The following is a 14,704-nucleotide window of genomic DNA, read 5'->3' as shown; positions in this document are numbered from 1 at the left end:
GGCATGTAATGAAGGATTATCATCCAGAGTCTATATAAACCAATATGAAAAAGAAAAAGACCCAATAGAAAGGTGCACAAAAGAAAGAACAGGTTATTCAGAAAACAAACACAAATGAACAAAGAAAAATATATAGAGAAAACTCTGTAATGGTCAGCAATACTGCAAATTAAAGCAAAAAGACATTTTTTCCCCCAATTAGGAAAAATTTCAAAGACTAACTATAACAAGTACTGCTAAAAGTATGGGGTCACAGGTACAATTATATATTAGTATATAAGTTCAAACGCCTCAGTCTTTCTGGAGAGCAATTTGGCATACCCTATTCAAAGCAAATCCTCTACATTTGCATATGGGCAGAGAGATGTTAATTATGAACAAAACAACCTAATGTTCATCAATAGGAGTAGGGTAAAATAAAATATAGTACATCTATTTATTCAGAATGACAGTTCTGTCACTACCCTACCATGGGAATACTTCCAACCACGAATCGTTAAAAGATAAAAGCAAGTGCTGGAAAAAAACTATATAAATAAGATTATAAATATTTTTTAAAAACAATGCATTTGTTCTTGTTCTAGATAAAATCTTGTAACTGTAAAAAAATTATCTGAAACAATGCACACAAACTGTTAACAAATTACTTTTGCGAATGGGGATGTCTGATTAAAAATTTTTTTTATGTCTGATTTTTAGTTTATATACTTCTGAATTTATTTTTTTTAAATCACAAAGAATTCACATATTGCCAAAGAAATAAAATATGCTATGTGCCTATTCTTAGATAGTATCACTGGCTTATTCGATAACATGGCTCTTTGAATTGCTGTTGCTGGTTACAATTGCTTTGGGTCTCTCCTTTCACTATCATCTGGCTGGACTAGATGACCTCTGGTGGTGAGATACAGATTTGAATTTAGTTTCATGCTTAGTATCACTTGTGTCTAAGTGTACACATTTTTTAAAAAAATTAAAAATCTCAAATACAAACAAATAAAAAAATAAAACACTGAGCCAAACAGAAAAAACACACCTTAGTGTTGATAGTATATCTGGGGCCAGAAAATAAAATAAACCTAACTCTTCATCTTTTAGTTTACGATTCCTCTAGGTAGACATAAAAACTTACAAAGGCATGGAACTCAACTTGTAAAGATCTTTGGTCAAGTTCCATAAACACTCTACTGGCGATGAAAGGAAAAATCCAACCATGTTTTTGTCTTTAGGAAAAGTTTATCATTATTTTGTACTGTTACAGATAACACATAGCTAACAACCTCTGATTTCGTATTTGCTTGGCTGCAAAAGAAAATGAATTTGAAAGTAAATCTGTAAGAGGACAAAGGAACATGTATGTTTATATATTTGTTCAGTATCTACAACTTGTGGAGGGAAACAGAGCTTAAGCTTCTTTCACAGTAACAAAGAAATTATCAATCTGATAAACTGCAAAATATCTACAAGCAGAAAAAACTAAACATAACTCCCTTAAAAGATATATAGGTTAAAAAAATACACTGTCTTATAGAATAATAATAAATCAGTACTTGAGGATACTTAAACTCTTTGGAATAAGCCCACTTAATCGTTCTGTTATACTAATAAATATCAAGCCAGAATAATTCAAAAGATTCTCAATGCAATACATAATATAAATATAAAGCAGAATTTATATAAATTAACATTTTAATAGTTCCTGAGCACTGAAAGCAATTTCATTTCTGAATAAGGCAATTATATACAAATATTAATATTTCTGCCATTTATAAGAAATAATGTGAAGACAACCCCACCGTCTTACATTTCATCAGTATGCATCAATTTCTACAGTTAACAAAAAAGGTTCAAATTTAAACTTACTCTGTAGCCATAAACAATGCTTGTATAACACTGTTCATATAACATGTATTTCCTAGATTAATAAGACCAGTTTTCCCAGTTTCAGATTTTCCAGAAAGTCTAGACAAGCAGGAGGCCAAAGAATTGGATTGAGAAGTCCAGGCACTTTGACTGAGAATCAATTTAATCTTCTCTTCACTGGGCTTAGGAAAATTCTGTGGATCATCAAGAAGAGAAATAGCTTAAAAATATAAACTGTGTTATTAAATTAATTAATACCATAAAGAAGGTTCTTCCACTGACATTTAATCTTTCTTTTCTTCCACTCAGTTTTGAAATCACCCCTAACACTTGACCAGTCGTCAGAAAAAGTTACATTATATTACATGGCAAAAATAATTGTCTCCTAAAATAAATAAGTACATCCTAAAGTAGAGTTTATCAAGTTAAGAAATATTCAAGAACCAGGAATTCAAATCATATTTGAACTACTTATGTTTCCAGTGTGCCAGCAAAATGTTTCAGAATGAAACTGTGAGATCAGAGAGTATACTGCAGTGCTACTCCAAGGCACTAGAATGAAGACTTAATTAGCATACAACTGAATAACAAACAATTTGCTTTTAAATTTTCTAGTGAAAGTAAAAAATATCTCCTTTTCATTCACCAACTACTATTTACTCAATATTAACCCTTAGAAATAAAAGCTCAAAGCAATCAGGGGATGAAAAACGAAAGCACCTAAGCACAATGACCTCTGACTTCAAAAAATAAAACTCGATCTCGTGTTTAACAATATAGAAAATTATTATTTGTAAGATACAGATTCTTTTATCTGCTCTTTGATATTTGAGATACAATTTATTTATTTATTAAAATATTTTATTTATTTATTTGAGAGAGAGATAGAGCAGGCACAACCAGGGGGAACGGCAGAGGGAGAGGGAGAAGCACGCTCCCCAATAAGCAGGGAGCCTGATGCAGGGCTCGATCCTAGGACCCAAGGATCATGACCTGAGCCAAACGCAGACACTTAACCAACTGAGCCACCCAGGTGCCCCAAGATATAATTTTAAATCTAAGTGATTTCAAGCATGAATAGAGCAATGGAGAATAATGAAAGTTGGTAACATCATTAAGCCTTTTTTCGGACTGCTATTACCATCTGGTGCCTAGAACTCAGAAAACATTTTCTGAAGGAATTTTAATCTTTTAATTTTCTTGTGGTTGACAGTTACTAGAAAAGTGTTGCCCTTGGATTAAGAGAACCTTGCTTCCTCTGAGCCTATTTCAGTTACGAGAATTCTCAATATGTAAAGCACTGAAAAATGGCAATTAACAGCAAGAGGTTTCATCTGTGGACACAGATACCATAGAAAGAAACTAACATTACTATTAAATCCATGATAAAATGCTCCTATACATAAAAGCATTTACTTCTAAAGTGTCAAATGTCACACTAGTGGAATACATTAACTGCTCAACAGTCTTGTTTTGGGTTCAACCAAAATCCATTTGATTTAGCTAGCTATGTAGTAAAAAGAATAAGCTCTGTATTCGTTTCAGATACAGAAGAGGTAATAAAGATAATGAGACTTATCTTGTATTTCAGATCTCAAAAAGCAACATTACTAATAGCACTGATTTCTAATAACTTCTGATTAGGTCTGACTGAGGCAAATTTTGCAATTCTTTGGCAACACCCTGATTATGCAGTAAATTTAAGAGTGAAGTGCGAACACTTGTGACCCATTCTTTTTTTTTTTTTTTTAAGATTTTATTTATTTATTTGACAGAGAGAGAGAGAGACAGCCAGTGAGAGAGGGAACACAAGCAGGGGGAGAAGGATAAGAAGAAACAGGCTCCCAGCAGAGCAGGGAGCCTGACACGGGGCTCAATCCCAGGACCTTGGGATCACACCCTGAGCCGAAGGCAGATGTTTAACGACTGAGCCACCCAGGCACCCCTATCGTGACCCATTCTTTAAGACAAACAGAATCAGTACTTTTTAGGTCTACTATCTACACAGAGTTGAAAAACCGGGTTAAGTTCACAAAGAACTCAAGTAAAGATTCTATAAAATATGGAAATTCATGAACAGTCCATAGCAAAAATGGAATAAAAACAAGTAAGGAAACAAAGTCAAATATTTTATTAAACTGCCTTTTCTTGATTCTAAGATGTTCTGAAATATTTTAACACTATTATAGAAGCCTGGGTGGCTCAGTCAGTTAAGCATCTGCCTTCGGCTCAGGTCACGATCCAGGAGTCCTGGGATCGAGCCCCATGTTGGGCTTCCTGCTCCGTGGGAGTCTGCTTCTCCCTCTCTCTGTCCCTCCCCCTGCTCATGCTCTCTCTCTTACAAATAAATAAATAAAATCTTTAAAAAAATATTTTAACACTTCTGATATTGGGATACGGTGGTGATGTATATATTTACTTAATGTAGCATTTCTTTTTAAACAAATTTCCCCAACAGCTGTTATAAATTTAAAGATATGCCTTATAATTGATGGCATTGTAGAACTGAAGAAATATGTTTATTAATTTAGATTAGTTATAGCAAATAAGAAATTACTCCCTAAATATTAATGAACCCTGATTCTAATTACATTTTTCAAATAAAAAGCATATTACCATAGAATAGTAAGTTGAATACCTAGTTGTATAAATGTTTCACTACATTCATCTATCACACTATGGTCTGCAGCTGTACAAATATTGGTGTAACTACCATCATACCTTTATTGCTTCCAAAATAGGTTCATAGAGATCTGGAAATCCAGAATAATGATACATCATACAGTGTATCAGTTCTGTTAACTGCACTAAGAAGGCTGTACTGGAAGGCAGACCATCGCTTTTGAAGGAGTGAACCAAATTAACTACGTGAGGAACAATCTGAAGAGAAAAAAGACAAACATTCCTCAATTTATACAAATGGGCAACAAATTCTCTAGACTACAAATGGAATGCAAACGTTACATGATCAGCAAGTACTTTTTTGTATGTTCAGTCATAGTCCTTTTCTAAAAAAGTTATGAAGTTAAAATTTCCAGAATATCAAGATAAATCAAGTTTCAAAGTCACATATCATTTTAATTCCATATAAGACCCCTCTCCTTATCCTTATAGTCCATCTAAAACATAAACTCAGGTACAAAATAGAAGCCTTAGTCACTTCTGCCATTCTGAAAAATGTTAGGTTGAAAAATGTTAGGACTATTATATTTACCAGACTGTTCAGTAGGAACAAATTTTTAAAAGATAAACCTAAAATTAGCTTAAGAGCTCCACCTAGTGTGAATTTTAGATTTTTCACTTGAAAGAATTAAACACTGTGCATTGCATATTAAAGTCTACTTCAAGAAAGTAACTGAAGTAACTAGAATTACAGCTTGGCTCTTCTTTTAGATAAGTATAGGGAAGATGTCTTACGTTAGCATGTTTTTCCTTATTAACGACTCCAAATCCCCACCTCCAAAAAGAGGAGATGGTTCTAAAAATAAATGGAATCAGAAATTTCTATTATTTTTAAGAAATTGGAGTTAAAAATAAAAGGGAAATCTAAAATGCTCATTGTTTAAAAACATGTAGAAAACTTAGTATTGATAATAAGCACAACAGTGTCCTATCATTATATAATTAGACTAAGGTCAATACAGAGTCATCACATATTCAAGAGGTTATTAACAAGATAAACTCGGTTTTGCAGAAATGGCTCATTCCATTAGTGCGGTGGTATCCTTGTTCCAGTTAATTATTAATCATAATCTAGTAATACACATTTATACTTCATATGTAAAAGGCCTCTAATATTATTATGTACTATTTGTAGAACATTTTTCTGGTTGCTAACTTGTGATAAAAGTGCAGTTATGGCTCTATGGTCTTACCACCAAATGGCAATAATAACAATTATAGTAGTATCATAATCAACTCCCTTTTGTTCCTTCTGAAAGGAACAATCATATTCTTAAATTAACAGTGCTATTCTCATTTTGCTCTGACTCCATGTTTGAGGTCTTAAAATCACATTTTAACTTTTGCACTACCTTCTTTGATCTTATGTCCATCAAAGGTATTATTTTGACCATGAAACCATCAGTTCCTAATGAGTTCACTCTACTGCTCTCATCTCTCTTTTCTAAACAAAGCTGAATTATAATTTTGCTCTCTAAAGCCGTATTTATCAGATACTTTCTTGCTAAAATAGCAGTGTTTTGTTTCTTGCAAAACACCAAAATTATTTTGTGTCCTCACAGGTGAAAAGAGAGAGAGAAATGGAAGAGAAGATAAAATAATTTTTAAGAAATGATTATATACTTTACAATTCCAAATCTTCCGAAAGCCTTCCTACTGTAGATTTGGTCTTTGCAATCAGATAATATAGTTGCCTACTATTATATCCTATATGGTCAAAATTGTCACTGACATAGAAATGAGACTAAGTTCTTTACAGGCATAGAGATATATGTCCAAGCAGGCTATTACCTTCTAACTGCTTGAAAGTTTAAGTGAGCAAATCTAAATATTTGTGGACATTACTGTAATACTCACTAAACTGAAGTTACTATTTGAGAAAATGTATATAACTTATTAGAAACTTTGATATTTTTCTTTTGTTTAAAATAAATTTCTTTCCACTTATAAAAAGGATATGAAAAGCGATTTAGTCTGTAATAACATACATTATAACATTAATCTTGGTTTGCTCTAAAATGCTATGAATAACGATGTTGGTGATTTCAGGTTATTGCTCACAGTTAACAACTTCTAAACCTCCGCCTTCACTGAGTTAGAGTTATAGTTGATATAACTACTATATGACCCACCACGAGATGCCCAAGTTTATTTTAGTTGAGTAGCCAGTCAGGCTATGCACAGTATGTAGGCAATAATTAGATCTTAGTTTTTAGAATTTACTAAGCCAGACGATATTTTCAATTTCAGATCTAACTAATCCTTAAATAAATGATTTCATATCAGTATTTCAATAAGCCAATATTTCAAAGTCAGCCATTTTTATTTCAACTATGTTTTTCAGAAAAAGAAGCAATACAACATATGGAGATGTTTTCCAACTTTTGAAAAAACTGGAAGCCAAGAAATAGGTTTACAGTATGGCATCAATGACTAATCAGAGAGATTAAGAAATGTCCTCAGTGTGAAGAGCAATAAACATTAGAATGGATGAGTAAGTTTTATTAGAGAATCTCCCTCCCAGAAAATCTGAAAATAAATCTTTCCTCAAATGGCCTACACATGATTGTGCCTGAAGACAGACACAAATAATTGATGTTCTTTACCTTGTTAGACTTAGCTAGTACACATGCTATCTTAGCTCAAGTTTTGAGTTTTGTTTATGTAACAAACAGATATAAGGTTATTGGTTGACGGTCAAGATCATCAATTACGCGATTAACTGTAGAAATTCTCAGAAAAACCCATTCTACGTGACAATGTATAATATTACTTGCTGTAAGGATCTTTATCTTTTATTATCTTTATTACTTTCTATAAAGCCTGCAGATTTTCCTTCAGTGGCAGTGAGGCACTAAGCAGCCTAAGTATGTATATGGATCTTTGAGGCTAGTTTTATTTCTAGCTAATAATCAACAACTGGAATTCAGCACTTCATCATCAGTCTCCCTTGAATTTGCTCATACTGGGTCAGCATTCCTAAGATATTTACATTGTGGGCGTACTAATAATGAGGTTCTAGTCCTGTAAAATGGGATCAGACCCTAGAGGAAGCAATCTAGTGCCTGTGATGCACTAGAGAGATGGACAGGTTCTCAAAATAACATTTTGTCATTTCCATCTGTAATGACTGATAATCAAAGAACTGAAATCAAATCAAATCAAATCAAAACCAGTGAGGTAGCTCATTAAAAGTGGTAGAGTTCTGGATATATTTTAAAGGTATAATAGGATTTGTAGGCTCTGGGCTGGGAGAGAATGCAGTCTTAATTCTGGGACTATAAAACAACACCTGATGCTTCACGTTTCTGAAATTCTAAAGCATTTTCCTTCTACACTGTTCCTACGTGAACAGACAACCATCAGTGACGCCGACACGTGACATCTCTCATGTAGAGCAATAATATTCAACAGCTGGTAGTGGTTGCAAGTGCAGCAGTTTTGGTGAGACTCAAAACATTCTGAAAATATATTCTTTGGAGGAAAATCCCACAACCTCAATTTTCTAAGAAATCATAAAGCTACAAGAAAACAGAGTCAGGACTAACCTACAATCTTTTTCACTATATACAAATATGACTCCATATTAAACTAAAATTTTAACACAAAGTTCTGCAGTGCAGAAAGCTTGTGTCCTAACTTACCAGATGGAATGCCTCTGGAGAATGCTGAAAACTGAGCAGCATGTGAGAAAGAACTGCAAGAGCACCAGGTCTCACAAGAGGAAACCAAAGTCGATTAAAAACCTTCAAAAAAGATAAGACATCCACCTTAAGAGTTTGTAGGGAAATCATTAACCCAATTAGTGCCTATTTTCCTTGGACAAAAAATATTTATATGACTATCCCCGTTCCTGGAAAGTTCTATCATAACATGTTACTTTGGGAGAGAAAGTTGGAAAATAACAACATGACAGAGATCAAGGTAATATAGTGGCCTAAACAACTCTTAAAACCCCTTAATCAAATACGAATCTGTCAAGCCTTACCTACAAAGTGATCATTCCTTAGCCCACGCTTCATTGGATTTCATTCAACAAACATTGACTCAGTAGCTACTATTGCTTGGCATTATTCTAGGTACTGAGGACACAATAGTGGATTAAAAAAATCTCTAATTTGATAGGGCTTACGGTCTTCAGGTTGGGTAGACAATAAAAAGTAACATAGAGATAAATACAAGAAAACAGGGTATGAAGAATAGGGACTGCTGAGTGGCAAAGGGGCCTTTATTAGGGTATTCAAAAATGCACCATTTAAAAGGTGACATCTGACTATAAAAAACTAAAGGAAATGAAAGTAAGCCTGCAGATACCTGGGAGAAGAGCATAAGCAAGGCAAAGGCCAAGCACTAGAAAGGCCCGGAGGTCTCCAGCCTGGTGTACTAGAGACAGAGCAAAGATGGCAGTGTAAGCAAAGTACAGAGACTGAGGCAATAATAGTGGGAGACTCAAGGAGAGAAGCAGCAGTGGGCTAGATCATGCAGTTGTGTGACACATGTAGGGGCCCAAGGTCAGGAGCAGGGAGATTACTCCAATCCGTACAGCAAGGGATGATGAGGGCTTTGGACCAAGGTGGTAGTTTCTGTTTCATGTTAAAAGTAGTAGGATTCTGGACATTTTAAAGGTGGAATCAATAGGATTTATAGGATAAGGGCTGACAGAGAACGAAAAGAAAGAAGGATAGCTTTCAGGTTTTGTCCTGAGTGAGTAGAAGGATAGAGTCGCTATTTAAGATGGGGAAGACCAGGTGTGGGAGGGAAAAATCAGAAATTAGATCGTGGATAAGTTGAATTTGAGATTCGAGTATAGACTTGGATACATGACTATGGAGTTCATGGGAAAATAATGAACAAGAAATATATACCTGGCAGTCATTAACTTAGAAACGTTATTTAAAGCCATGGGACACATATGCTGTGAGAATGGACTGAGAAGAAAATGGCTCAAAAATGAAACTCTAAAGCACTCTAAAGTTAGAAAGATCCATAATGGGAGACTGAGGTGCCAGTAAAGTAGGACAAAAGCCAAGAGAACGAAGACAAAAACTAAGTGAGACAAGTGTTTCAAGAGGGAGTGATCAACTGTGTCAAATGCTGCTGATTGGTCAAATGAGAGGAGGCCTGAGAAATAACTCCCGAGTTTAGCAGTACTAGAAGGCACCGTTGTCAAAGATAGTTGTGGTAGAATAATGGTGGTAAAAGCTTGATTAATTGGATTTAAGAGATAATGGGATGAATATATTTTCATATTAGATACTTGAAAACAGCAAAACTATTTTAATTATCTATACTTCAATACCATTCTTAATTTCTATTTCAAAATTATGATTCAAAACAAAACCAAAAACAAGAACATATTTAACATTAGATGCTTTAAAGGGGACTACCCAAAGATTAAATATTGAGACCATTCATTCTAATGGATTTATATACTTCTACTTACCAGTTCTATTTTCAGTAAAGTAACATCTATCAAAATAGTAAACTTCTGGACAGCTGCCAGTCCTTTCAGGAGTGCAATCACCCATGTATCCACATGCTGAGCCAATGGCCAGGATAGCCAGTCAATCATTCTGAAAATTGAAAAACAAAACTACCAGTCTTGAAAATATTTTCAACATCTTTGGAATAACAAGAGTTATAGTAATAACCCCTCCCTTTGTGACTCAATACTTACTGAGCTTGCTTGTGAAAAGCACTGTTCAAGATTCAGATATGAGTATAAAGGTTCTTGTACTCAAGGAGTTCCCAATCTTGTAAGCTGATAGTTTCTTACATATTTCAATAAAAAGAATTTCTGATAATGTGTCATTTCACATAAATGCAGTTTTAAGTTGATTCTACACAGTGCTAGCTAGAATTTATTAGGCAAATTTACTCTAAGAGGAGTTCAAATGTAACTGGACTAAGATACACAGAAACAAAATTCCTCCTTTCTGGTGACTATGCAGTCTAAATAGGAAACACGCTGTTGAAAATGACTATTCTGAATTGTGAAACAGGTCTTTTCATCCCTTTCCTTATCCTACTATACCAAGACAAAAAAGGAAGCTTTACATAGATAAAAGGGCACTGAATGTGTTAATACACTAAATGGCCTCAAATAGAATTAGTGAGTGTTCTTCTTGAATATCAACCCAGTTTAACGGAAATAAAGACAAAGTAATATGGGGTGTGATGGAGACTATCCTTAATGTTAAATATTAATCACAATGAAGAGCGGTATAACTCTTTTGGAAAGCATTTGGGTCAAATGTTCATATTATTTGATCCAATAATCCAGTTTTGGGGATTACATAATTAAGAAAATAGTAGTGGAAAAAACAAGTTTTTTTAAAATCAGAGTGATCTGGTTTCAAAATCTTCAACTTACCATTTCTAAGTTGGGGGGCCCTAACACCTATGTAAGTTATTTAACCTCTGTGTCTCAGTTTCCTCATCTGTAGATTATAGATAAACATGTTTATCTTATAGGGCTGATTTGAAGACTACATGAATTAATGTATGACACTGGGAATACTCATTGTGAATGCCTTTCTTCTACCAAATATCAACGTATGTGGCAATAAATAAATAAATAAATAAATAAATAAATAATTGCACAAAATGTCAAACATAAATACTAAGTACAAAAGCACATGACCAAAGAGCAACTAACATGTTAAAAAAATTGACTTCAAAATTGAGAGTTATTTTCACAATAGCTATAACTATCTACATTAACACTGGAGTGTTATCTTTTTTAAAAGGTTCTGCTCTTAAGATTAAAATGTTCCATCAGATGTTAAAAGTGGCCCAAAGTCCAAATGCATGTTAACTACAAGTTATCTGTATGTTCCTTATGTTCCCTACACACATTTTATTTCCCTTTTTGATTTTCTGGCCATCTTCTTCACACAATAATGGTTACAAATCATTAAAATAGCCTCTGACAGCTGTTTCACACATTCTAACTGTTGTTAAGCTGATTTTCATAAAAGTTTGTAGCTACTCTACACATAGGGAATAGAGAGACACTTGCATTTGTGTATAGAGTAAGTTCACTGTAGCACTGTATTTAGGATATGGAAAAATGCAAGCAATCTAAATGTCCATCAATAAGGGAATGGTTAAACATACTATGGAACATTATGTAGAGTTTTAAAGAATGAGATGGATCCATATGAATCTCTCTGTGGGGATCTAACACAGGAAGATCCGAGATATTGTTCAATTAAAGAAGAAAAAAAGTGCCATTAAGTCTTCTGTGGACTTTGCCCTGTGGAGAATGGTACTGTCAGAGTAGAAGGAAACTGGGCTCTCCAGAACATGGGGCCCTGGGCCACAGCCCAGGTCTAGGAGCAGAGTAGAAAATTCCATTGGCCATGGTTCTTCATTATACCTAATCACCCAATCAGCTTTTTCCTCTCCTTCCCATCTCAAAAGCCTTCACTCTTTCCCTTATTCCATAGGTACCCAATCTCCTGACCATTCTAAAGAAACTTCAAGCCAGAAGTAACATGAATTAGAAGCCATTCACTCAACAAATATTTGAGTGCCTATAATGTAAGTTACTCTGTTAAGTGCTAAAAACATAAGAGTTACAATTTCTGCTTTCAAACTGGTAAGAAAAGTTAGGGAAAGTTAGGAAAGTTAGGAAATTTGTCAACAGTTACACAATTAATAAACAGCAGTACTGGTGTTTGAACTAAGCTCTGCTGGTGAATAAATGCAGTGCTTTTAGCTACACTTCCATTATATTCCAGTTCTGCTTCAATTTCATTGGTCTTGCATACGCCCAAATACCTTCAGGCCTTCGCATTGTAGGATGAGTTATTCTTATGGTTAACTTCACTAATCTTGTCCACCATGTATTGGTTACTACATGAATTTTAAGAACACTTAACCCTGATATATTGAGTTAATTTCTTACTATTTAAAGAACATTTAACTATAGTTGTAATTTATGTATTTTGAGAACTTCTTTCCTCCATTAGACCATGAGCTTAAGAACAGTGATCTTGTTGTTTTTTTAAAATCTTTAATCTGTGGATCCCCAGTATTTAGCATAGTGCATTGGCACTGAGAAGGAGTTCAAATTTGTTGAATAAATGAAACCATTCAAGCTGCAAAAAAATGCAACTTGAAATCTTAACATTAAAATTGACAATATTACAAAAGACAAAAAATAGATTTATTTTTAATTTGTAGAGAATAAAACCAATTTTCACTTTTAGATGGCACCTTCATGGCTAGATCCAGCCTCAGTTAACCTTGTTCCACTGTTTAAAAAACTGGGAAATGTCACATAAAAAACTGGATCACAGGCTTCTTTTGAAAAATCAGATCAGCAACACTGAATTCAAATTTCGTTGTGGCAACAAGAAAACTGGAGTTGAGGATCAGCATTCTCTTTTAGAAGGTGCCTGTGTACCCCATTCCTTATTATTTCAGTTACATCTGGCCAATTTCATACTTTAATGTTATTTATCTGTTCCTGGTATGGTATTTGCATTTCTTTAGATTACAGAAAATAACAGTTCAAGGATGGTAAGTGCTATGTGTGGGGAAATATAGACTATGGGGAAGTAGAGGGTGGCAGTATGATAAAAATAAACACTGCTATCCTGTTCAGTTACATTTGCAATGTAAGAATAATTACTCCAGATAGACTATGGGTTAAATAGGATCATGTAGGATAAATTAGAAATGCAATACAAAAACTGGATCACAACTTCCCATAGAAACAAGTAGGCAAAAATTAATTACCAAATATATTTTAAAAACAAAACAAATTCAGAAGCTGGATACCATGTATGTTTTGAAAAGGCTGAAAAATTAAGATGGAGAGTGCTAAATGCCAAGAATTGGAATTTGCACTTGATTTAGTAAGAGGTGGATGTCACTGCAGTTTGTTGATTAGAAGGGAAAACTGAATAGATCAGGATGACTTAGGGAATGAGAGAGAAGTATAAGTCACTGCTGGCAAAAAGACCAACTAGAAGACTCTGCTGCAATGATTTATGGCATGTAATGAAAAATGTTAGATATCATTATCTAGGGAATGAAGGTGATAAACTGATTTCTAATTTCACTTTTAGCTATGACATCTGTAATTCTCTGAATCTCCCTATTTTATTTAGAGGACAACATAATTTATGATAAATATATCTCAAAGAGAAAGAAATTTTAGTGTTGTTGAGGTCACACTGATAAAGGAGTGTTACTGCTAAACAGGATATAGAAGAAATTTCTCTATGGAGAGATGGATGAGATAGGAGTCTTTCTTTTTTTTTTCTTTCTTTCTTTTTTTAAGTAGGGGCTTGAACTCACAACGCTGAGATCAAGACCTGAGCTGAGATCAAGAGTCAGAGGCTCAACTGACTAAGCCACCCAGGTGCCCTGATAAGAGTGTTTCTTAAAATTAAAAGTAAATGAACAATGAGAACTTTATATAAAAACTTGGAAATCAACCATATATAGAAGAGAACTGATAAAGTGGTAAGAATAAATGGAAAAGGAAAAATAAAAAGAACAGACAATATGAAGAAAATCCTAACAACATGGTATCATAGCGTTTCTAGAATTTTAAGAACTATGAATACAAAGATATCAAGAAGATGAAAACAAAAATATAGACAACTAAATATGGCAAGGAGATCAACATAAATTAAAAGTAGCAGAGATAGAGGCAATACAGCAGGAACAATATTTATATAGACTTCTCTGCAATATACAAAGCATGTTCATGTATCTGTGGAAGTTTGAGAGAATGAGCAACAAGAAATTGAAAGTAACAGTTACAGCCAAATTGACTCAGTTAAATTTAAGAACACAAGGAAAAAAGAAGGAAAGTTAGAAGGGTCTTTTCAAACACTAAACAAAAAGGGGGAAAAGGTGGAAAAAACCCAAGTCCCCAAAGTTTGTGTTACAGATAGTAAGATTTGTATACATGTAGCTTTCTGAAAATCCAACATAAATACTTAAGTTTATACGTCATGACTACAATTTTATAACAGGTACACAGAAACCACTTTGTTCCAAATCCTTGTATTCTATTTAGATGTCTCTCTCTCTCTCTCTCTCTCTCTCACACACACACACACACACACATACACGTGTCTGTGCATACTATAAAAAAAAAAAAAAAAACTACAAAAAACCCAGGCAGATGTGAAAC

At 34.0% G+C, this 14,704-nt stretch overlaps 1 protein-coding gene across 1 annotated transcript in view; it reads right to left on the bottom strand.

Moving 5' to 3' along the window:
* USP38 (ubiquitin specific peptidase 38) overlaps window positions 1-14,704 on the bottom strand; it is a 31,759-nt gene that overhangs the window by 12,624 nt on the left and 4,431 nt on the right. Inside the window, exons 3-6 of the mRNA XM_045798921.2 lie at window positions 9,989-10,118; window positions 8,190-8,291; window positions 4,585-4,743; window positions 1,864-2,057 (exon numbers count right to left, since the gene is read on the bottom strand). Of these exons, the coding sequence (XP_045654877.1) occupies window positions 1,864-2,057; window positions 4,585-4,743; window positions 8,190-8,291; window positions 9,989-10,118 (585 nt within the window). The remainder of the gene's footprint in view (window positions 1-1,863; window positions 2,058-4,584; window positions 4,744-8,189; window positions 8,292-9,988; window positions 10,119-14,704) is intronic.

This window comes from Ursus americanus, chromosome 13, assembly GCF_024610735.1.
Source record: "Ursus americanus isolate L20-20 chromosome 13, mUrsAme1.1.p, whole genome shotgun sequence".
Lineage (NCBI taxonomy): Eukaryota > Metazoa > Chordata > Mammalia > Carnivora > Ursidae > Ursus > Ursus americanus.
The sequence above is the reverse complement of the archived record's forward strand: the minus strand, read 5'-3'. Positions and strand labels throughout refer to the sequence as shown.